The sequence below is a fragment of the Phacochoerus africanus genome, chromosome 4 (genome assembly GCF_016906955.1).
Source record: "Phacochoerus africanus isolate WHEZ1 chromosome 4, ROS_Pafr_v1, whole genome shotgun sequence".
Taxonomy (NCBI): domain Eukaryota; kingdom Metazoa; phylum Chordata; class Mammalia; order Artiodactyla; family Suidae; genus Phacochoerus; species Phacochoerus africanus.
In genome coordinates this window covers 137,102,306-137,111,419 of record NC_062547.1, presented here as the reverse complement: position 1 = coordinate 137,111,419, position 9,114 = coordinate 137,102,306, and the positions used below count along the sequence as shown (strand labels likewise).

At 44.2% G+C, this 9,114-nt stretch overlaps 1 protein-coding gene across 1 annotated transcript in view; it reads right to left on the bottom strand.

Moving 5' to 3' along the window:
* Positions 1–1,263: 1,263 nt before the first annotated feature.
* The window catches only part of PCBD2 (pterin-4 alpha-carbinolamine dehydratase 2), a 52,071-nt gene continuing 44,220 nt past the window's right edge, over positions 1,264–9,114 (bottom strand). The window contains exons 3-4 of the mRNA XM_047778664.1: positions 2,757–2,837; positions 1,264–1,514 (exon numbers count right to left, since the gene is read on the bottom strand). Of these exons, the coding sequence (XP_047634620.1) occupies positions 1,419–1,514; positions 2,757–2,837 (177 nt within the window). The 3' untranslated portion in view covers positions 1,264–1,418. The remainder of the gene's footprint in view (positions 1,515–2,756; positions 2,838–9,114) is intronic.

Sequence of the window (9,114 nt, the reverse complement as noted above, 5' to 3'; positions counted from 1 at the left end):
ACTAAAAACCTTTGGTAATAAAATGTAAACCTAGAACATGGGAAAGACCTCATAAAAATACTTAGCTTCGCCTCTTCCTCCTAACAATTTCAAAGAAGTTCAAGTTCCAGGGTCCAGGCTCTGGAACTCCAGGCAGCCACAGGGCCCGAGGGGCTCTCTCCCACACCCACAGGGCCAGTTAACCAAGCCTGCCTCTCCCAGGCCAAGAGAACCAGCCAAAAACTGGCTTCAGAGAGTTCAGCCTCCTTGCCATGTTTCCTGTCTGGCTTCTCAGACTGGGGACTGGGGTTGGGTGGGAGGAGAGCTTAGCTCACTGTCACAGAGTGGTTCTCTGGCCTTTGATGTGAGGGCTCATAAAGCGACCCCTGCTAAATCCTACTTCCCTGGTGCCGTTCCTTGGATGGGTATATACACCATACTTTTCATCTATATTCTAATCTCATGAATAACTACATTCCTGAGATCCTTCTAAGACCAGCTCTTGCCATTTTTAATTGTATTCCATTTTACTCCTGTCAGTGACACATGGAATAAACAGAGCTTTTTACTGGATGATACCCAAGTAGCTTCTAGCTCAGTGGCAAAAGACTCTCAGTTCAAAGGTCACAACATGCAAATGATGGGGAAAAAAACCGACCCTTGGTTCCTCCTTAGCTCAGGAGGTCAAATAATGACCTGGCAGGTGGGTCAGTGTGACAGAGAGTCCTTATGCTACCTCACCTTGCTGGAAGCCACAGATGAGACACTTGTCCTCTCCCTTGGCCATGTCTGAAAAAGAAGGATAAAACACGAGACAGCTTACCCAATTTCTGTGACCTCTGTAATGCAATTAACTGCTTAAGTAATACCAACAGCTGAAATCCAAATCAACCTTTTTGGGGGCTGTACCTGCAGCGTGTGCCAAGTTCCCAGGCCAGGGACTGAACCTGAGCCACAGCAGTGACAAAGCCAAGTCCTTAACCCCTAGACCACCAGGGAACTCCCGAAACAAACTGGAGTGTCCTAAGAATCATTCCCTACAGTTACACCCTTTACCTACAGAGTGCATCATCCCTTCCTACCTTACAACCGCTCCCCAACACAACGCGTCCGTAAAGGTCACCGTAATCACTGCAAGTTCTGGGTTATGAAATGCCTGCCTGCTCCCCACCCCAATTCCGGTCCTCAAGGGTGTCATTCCTCTTTGTGAATATGATTAACGGAGTTACCCAGGTTGATTCACCTGATGTCTGTGACTGGGAATAAGGAAAACATATTTCAGGCTCGAGTTTAAATCATGTTTATTTAAGCACTGATTTTACAAAATGTGACAACTCAAAAGGTGAACCAAATTTAAAACTTCATTTGTTCACGTAAACTGCCTTCAAACCCACTGGAGCGAAGCTGTGTGTCAGATTTTACATGCGTTTTGGAAGAGGTCACACGGAAGCAGCTGCTTTGTCAATAAACTTGGCCAGCTTCACATCTCTTTTGGTCAGTCCACCGCAGTCATGCGACGTGAGCGTTATCTGCACCTACGGAAGGAGGGAGCCAGCTGTTAAAACCCTGAGAGCAATTCGTGATACTCTGCTTTGGTGGTTCAGGAATCAGTCCATGACTCAATATTTATCTTTGAGAACTGGGGAGATTAAATCATCTAGAAAATACTATAGTGTGAATAAGCAATGTATTTCCCACATCCAGCAAGCTCCAGGGGCACGGTCTGCTTCAGGCCGGGCCCAGCAGCCACCCGGGGATAAAAACGTTCACTTATGAAGGGCAAATGAGCTGCCAGAATCTCAAATCTTGTCTCTTGGGGGAACAAAAGAGAGAGAGAGAGCGAGAAAGACTGAGGTTCCATTTTAACTCCCATTACTTTAATTACACACAACTATTTCCAGGTCACTAGAAAAACCAAGCTATCAATGTAATATCTCAGAACCATGTTAAGAAAGCCCATTTCCAATCTAGGGAAGTGGGGTGGGGGTGGGGTGGAGGACCAGACTGCTGGCCTCTTGACAAATGGATTAAAAGTAAAAGCAAACCATGGGCAAAGGAAGCAGCTAGGAAAGAAAGGGTACACTGGCTCCTGCATGCTCTGAATTCTTCCAATAAATCACAGAAATATGTAATCACAAAAATACTACAAAATTTTCTCTTTTCAAAGAGGACTTTCAATGAGACAAAAGAACCCCAGGAAATCTAGGTAAGACATTCCACACGGCAGGACCATCAAGGGCAAGGACACTTTTTGAGCGAGCCTGCTTCTTCTCGCTGTGCCCCCTTAGAGCTACTTGATGACGCCTCTTCACTCTGCTCTTAAGAAGGTCAGCTCCCGCTGAGAAGAGAGAATTTAATAAATAAACTGTGCTTTATTACCTAAAGCACAGTTGAGCAACTTTATTTCAATGAGATAAATCAGCCCTGTCTGTCGTATTTGCTACCGTTTCTTCCGATACTTGAAGAGGGTTTGAAACTGTATCTATGTGACTGATAACCAGGTTTAATTCAGGAGCTTAATGTGGCCCAACTTTTTCATACGAGTTTCGGTAGAAGACAAGCATGAAAATAATGACGTCGGGCCCTGTTCTCTGGAGCGGATCTGAAAATGTGTCACTGATCTGCAGTAACACGCAGCGATTCTGAAAGAAAGAATAAGAGGATATTTTTCTAGGCACAACGACGCTGAGCTGCACAGGAGGACAAGCCAGAAAGGAAGACGGGCGTCTCTTAGGTGCCGTCATGAAGGGATCCCCCCCATAAGGCAGGTCAGTTACCTTGTTATACACATTGAACCACTCCGGGTGATGATTCATCTTCTCTGCTTGGAGAGCAACTCGGGACATAAAGCCAAATGCCTGCGGGAGATGAAGTCGAAAACGATGACTGCCAGTGCCCTCTGCCCCCGACCTGAGAGAGACACCGCAGCCACCCAACCAGATACAGACAGACACGGCTCCATCCTCAGGGCCGCCTGGAGAAGCGAGTGTGAAAGCAAAGGGTCTTTACGGAGCTGGGGGAGCGGGGCGGCCCGACTCGGACCTGCTGCTCCAGGGAGAAAAGCAATCGGGCTCAAATAAACAAACCAGGAAATTGGTCTCACCCAGTGACCTGTCTGGACTGTTTAACAGTCCTTAGGACGAGACGCTCCAAAAGAGGGAATAATTTCCCTTCAAGCCAGGGCCCTGGGTCTCACTACCTGGCCCCGACTCTTAGGAGTCACTTTTGCTGCAGCGCCGCTCTGCTCTCTGTGCTGAGGGACTGGGCACTAACTACAGCGTCCACTGCAGGCACTACGGAGAAATGTCAGCAGGTCTTAAGCAAAAGCTCCGGAAGAACTGAACAACTGGGGGTTCCCTTCGTGGCTCCGTGATCCACGAGGATAAGGGTTCGATCCCTGGCCTCGATCAGTGGGTTGGGGATCCGGCGTTGCCGTGAGCTCTGGGTGTAGGTCGAAGATGCAACTTGGATCCGGCGTGGCCATGGTGTAGGCCGGCAGCTGTAGCTCCGATTGGATCCCAGCCTGGAAACCTCCATATGCTGCAGGTGCGGTCCTAAAAAGCAAAAGGGAAGGAAGGAAGGAAGGGAGGGAGGGAGGGAGGAAGGAAGGAAGGAAGGACCAACCCCTCCCCCAGGCAGGCCAGGAGGAGATGAAAGACTATTTTCATTGCCGTCCAGAGTGGAACAGAAAAGCCAGGCTTGCCCCCTAAGGTCTTCTGGCTGCTGCCCAGCGCTGCCATTTGGAGGAGAAGCCCTCTGCTCAGGCAGGTGGCCGCAGACCCAGCCGCCAGCCGAGAGAGGGACCTTAGGGCACTGTCTTCACACCACAGGGAAAGTGCAAACCGCATTTCCTTTCGAAGAAGGCAAATGCGTCCTGAGAGGAAAACGCAATTTTTCTCGTGGCTTGCTTTCAAATTGTTCTGCAGGTAATTGCAAACAATCGGAGAGTTTGTCTCTCTCATGTCTAGAAAGCAGAAATACTAGGCAAAGCATGTTAATTACAATGTGACAGAGAAATTCACAGGGCAGTCCCTGGTTCAGCCACATAAATAAAATGTAACTTCTTGACCCCCCACCCAGAGAAACCAACCTCATGTTAGTTGGGCTGTGCGTTTTGGGTCACCCAATGACATAAGAGAGCATTTCCAAGCTAACGAAAAAACAAAAAAACAAAAACAAAAGGAAGATGTCACTTTCAAACAATTCTGTCATTCATGATGGTTCCTAGCTCAGAAGTGACTTTATGTGGGATAAAGATGATCACTTGGCCACTTAATACCTGAAGGTTTTCCCTGTCAGGAAACAGAAGGAGTGCAAGAAAAATCCATTTAACAGGAATGGGATTATCACTGGGAAAACAATACTCACTCTCCTACCACTTCTCATTTCATAACTCGATTCTCTAGATCATGTGAGGGGAGGGGACAAGTCGAATGAGAACATGTGTTTTAATTATCCACAAAGTTAACCTGTATTAACTTATGTAACTTAGGAATTTTTACCCTGTTGGCCCATAAAGCCTTGTTCTTGTTTAGCTTTACGAGATTTACAATCTCACCGTCACCCCGAGAGACAGCGATATAGACATTAATGGCATGGGGTTTGGAGCCAGGGAGTCCTGGATTCAAACCCCAACTCTAATATTCAATTACCATGCGATTTAACTTCCAGCCTCAATTTTCTTCCTCCTCCGCCTTTTTTTTTTTTTTAATGGCCACAACCCACAGCATATGGAAGAGCCTATATGCCAGGCCAGGGACTGAATCTGAGCCACAGCTGTGATCTACAATGTAGCTGCAGCAATGCCAGATCCTTGAACCCACCGTCCCGGGCCAGGGATCAAACCCTGCACCTCTTCAGCGACCTGAGCTGATGCAGTCGGATTCTTAACCCACTGCACCAGAGCAGGAATTCCACGCCTCAATTTTCTTACGTAAACTGGGGATAATAATAAAAAGGTCATGGGATTACTTTAATAAAAAAAAGAGATAGGAGATATAAACTCACTTTGCACAGCACCTGGCACAGAGGAAGAGAAGACTAACGGCGCATACGGCTACCACTACTGCTGCTGGCCAAGCACACCGTAACCTTTAAGACAAACGGGAGGTGGTTCTCCCACAGCCCCCAGCCTCTAAGATTCCAGCTGCTGCCTCCAAAAGAAGGACCCTTGCCTTTCCCCACGTGCCATGAAGAGAGACGGACACATACATCCCAGACAAACAGATGCTACCCTGTGGGTAACACCCTGCTACACCCCGACTGGAGAAAAGAGCTTTACAACAAGAAATCAGCGGGCATCGCCAGTCACTGCCCAAGTTCTTAAGCCAAGTGGCCTCCATTTCTTTGAGCCGCGCTGTCCTACAAGGTCCAAGTGGTGCTCCGAATCCCTTACCACTGCCCGAGAGCCAAGCAGACTGAGTGGATGATGCGAACACGGTCAGAAGTGCTCCCTAAGTATTTGACCACCAGCTGCTGCCACTCGAGCAGCAAAATCCACTCCATCACAAATACGACGTAAAAGAGAACACCCGCTGATCAAAGAAAAGCAGCCACCCTAACTACACACAATATAAAAAACAAAAGCACCACCACATCCCCTCTCCAAATGTGTGTTTTCCTTGGTTTTACATATTTCCCTTCAAGTATCACCTAATATTCACATTTAATAAAATATCACAAGCTTGGAGCTCCTGTTGTGGCTCAGCAGGTTAAGAATCCAACTAGTCGGAGTTCCCACTGTGGCTCAGGGGTTAACAAACCCGACTAGGATCCATGAGGATGTGGATTCGACCCCTGGCCTTACTCAGTGGGTTAAGGATCCAGATGCCATGAGCTGTGGTGTAGGTCAAAGATGCAGCTCAGGTCCCACGTTGCTGTGGCTGTGGCAGAAGCCGGCAGCTGTATTCTGATTCGACCCCTAGCCTGGGAACCTCCATATGCCTCCAAAAGGTCAAGAAGCCAAAAAAAAAAAAAAAAGAAAAAAAAAGAAAAAAACCCAAGTAGTATCCATGAGGATGTGGGTTCGATCCCTGGCCTCTCTCAGTGGGTTAAGGATCTGGCATTACTGCAAGCTGTGGCACAGGTCACAGATGCAGCTGATATCTGGCACTGCTGTGACCATGGCATAGGCTGGCAGCCACAGCTCCGATTCAACTCCTAGCCTGGGAACCTCGACATGCCTTGGGTGCAGCCCTAAAAACAACAACAAAAAAAAACAAAACACAAAGCCTGATAAGCCATTTGCAGAGGATTTACTCCTAATTCTTCCTTAGGGAAAGAATACTCAATCTGCTCTGGAAGCAAAAGGTCAATTCCATAATCTTTCTTCCATATAAAAAAATAATAACCCTCCTCCAAATATTTACTTTTAAATCCACAAATTTAAAAAAATCTATAAACAATACACATTCAAATTAAAAGAATTTCTGCAAGCAAGTTAGATGAGTAGGTAAGAGAGGAAAAAAGCAAAGCTCAAAGGGAAATTGTGATTATCTGGAATACAATAAAGAAGGAATATGAGTAAATAGCAAACTTGGCAACAGTGAAAAGCATTTGTCCCTTCCTTCAAAAGATTTATTTTTACAGCCCAAGCTATTTGTTACCAGGATGCCAGGTGGAATCTAAAGGCCTTCAGACAGCTAAAAATACAGGTGGTCTAAAACCATTACATGAAAGAAAGCTGCAAACAGCACTATTCACAATAGCCAAGACGTGGAAACAACCCAAATGTCCCTCAACAGATGATTGGATTAGGAAGATGTGGTATATATACACAATGGAATACTACTCAGCCTTAAAAAAAAAAGTACAAGATCATGCCATTTTGCAGCAACGTGGAAGGAAGTGAAGACTCTCATACTGAGTAAAGTGAGTCAGAAAGAGAAATACAAATACCATATGATATCACTTATATCTGGGATCTAATATATGGCACAAATGAACCTTTTCACAGAAAAGAAAATCATGGACTTGGAGAAAGACTTGTGGTTGCCCGGGGGGAGGGGGAGGGAGTGGGATGGATTGGGAGCTTGCGGTTAATAGATGCAAACTACTGCTTTTGGAATGGATTAGCAATGAGATCCTGCTGTGTAGCACTGAGAACTACCTCTAGTTACTTAAGATGGAGCACCATAATGGGAGAAAAAAGAATGTATACATGTATGTGTAACTGGGTCACCAAGCTGTACAGTAGAAAAAAAATCGTATTGGGAAAATAACAATAAAAAATAAAATAAAATAAAATAAAATAAAATAAAATAAAATAAAAAGAAAGCTGCAAACAGCCCAAGGCAGAATAGGCACCATCAACCTAGTAAAAAGTTTATAGAGCAGGACTAAGTGACTGGATAAATGAAGCAGAACTCAACGAGAGTTTCTAAGAATTAGAAAGTAATCAATATAGAAAACAAAGTAGGTCTAACATGTAGATAAATGTTGCCAATAAGAGAACAACTTTAAAAAAACACACAGAGGAGTTCCCGTCATGGCACAGAGGAAACGAATCCGACTAGGAACCATGAGGTTGTGGGTTCAATCCCTGGCCTCACTCAGCAGGTTAGGAATCTAGTGTTGCCATGAGCTGTGCTGTAGGTTGCAGATGAGGCTCAGATCTGGTGCTGCTGTGGCTGTGGTGTAGGCCAGCAGTTATAGCTCCGATTTGACCCCTAGCCTGGTAATCTCAAAAAAAATCTCTTTTTCAGGTGCAGCCCTAAAAAAGATAAACAAATAAATAAATAAAAATTAAAAAACACCAGAAAAAAATGGACATGAAATTAAAGAATATTGCCAAAAAGAAAATATTTAAATCTATAGATTATAAAAAGTCAGTCATGGGAGTTCCCATTGTGGCGCAGCAGAAACGAATCCAACTAGTATCCATGATGATGCAGGTGTGATCTCTGGCCTTGCTCAGTGGGTCGGGGATCTGGCATTGCTATGAGCTGTGGTGTAAGTTGCAGATGTGGCTTGGATCCACATTGCTATGGCTGTATCAGTGGCATAGGCCAGCAGCTGCAGCTCCAATTCCATCCCTGACAGGGAACTTCCATATGCCACAGGTGTGGCCCTAAAGAGCAAAATAAAATAACGTAAAATAAAAAGTCAGCCATGTCTACATATACAAGTAAAGCTAGTGAACTTTGAAGATTAAAAAATCCATTTGGCATCTAATCAAAAAGATCAATTCATCTATAATGATGACTGCTTTTTCTGTCTTTTTTCAGGGCCGCACCCAATGACGTATTGGAAAGTCCTAGTCGATCAGTTGAATCACAGCTGCAGCCACCAGCCCACACCACAGCCACAGCAATGCCAGATCTGAGCCACATCTGCAACCTATGCCACAGCTCACAGCAATGCCAGATTCTTAATCCACTGAGCAAGGCCAGGGATCAAATTCAACCATAATGATAAAAAGAATCTGGCTAACTTCAAATTTCTACATATCAACATTCAACATACAAGTCAGAGGAACAATGCCTATAAAGATTTTAGGAAATGAAATCGAGAAGAATTCTATACCCAGCTAAACTATTGCTGAAAATTAATGCAAAAGATGTACATTTCTAAAAATGCAATAACTCCGGAATAATTCCTATGCACCTTTCTTGAAGAAATTTTTATGAAAGGATGAAATATAAGTCAGAGATGAATGGAGAAACTATATCAAAACTATTGGCAGCAAGTAATGAGTGCACTCAGCTCTAGCTGATATTTAAAACAACTGTGGTGATTATAGTTACAGAATAAAAGGTAAATGTTATCAACCATTAAAAGGGTTGAAGGAAATAGAAATAGGAAAGGTAGATGAAAGTTCAAAAAAATTTACAATCTCAAAGATCAAGTGTTAAAGATATAAGTACATTTAAAGGTATAAGTCCTAGAACTAAAAAATAATATGAACTAAAATTATATGGTAAAGGAGAAAGGAGAAGTGTAACTTTGATATTGCTTAGTAGAGAGATGCTTAACATCTAAAGACATGCTAGCTAAATGCTATCTAAAGAAATGGAGGATTACATTTGCTATGTAAATTATAGGTTTAATAGTATCCACAAGAAGAAAAGTAAAAATAGAAATACTCACAATAAAGTAAAGGAAAACACAATTAAAATGCAACAACAACAACAACAA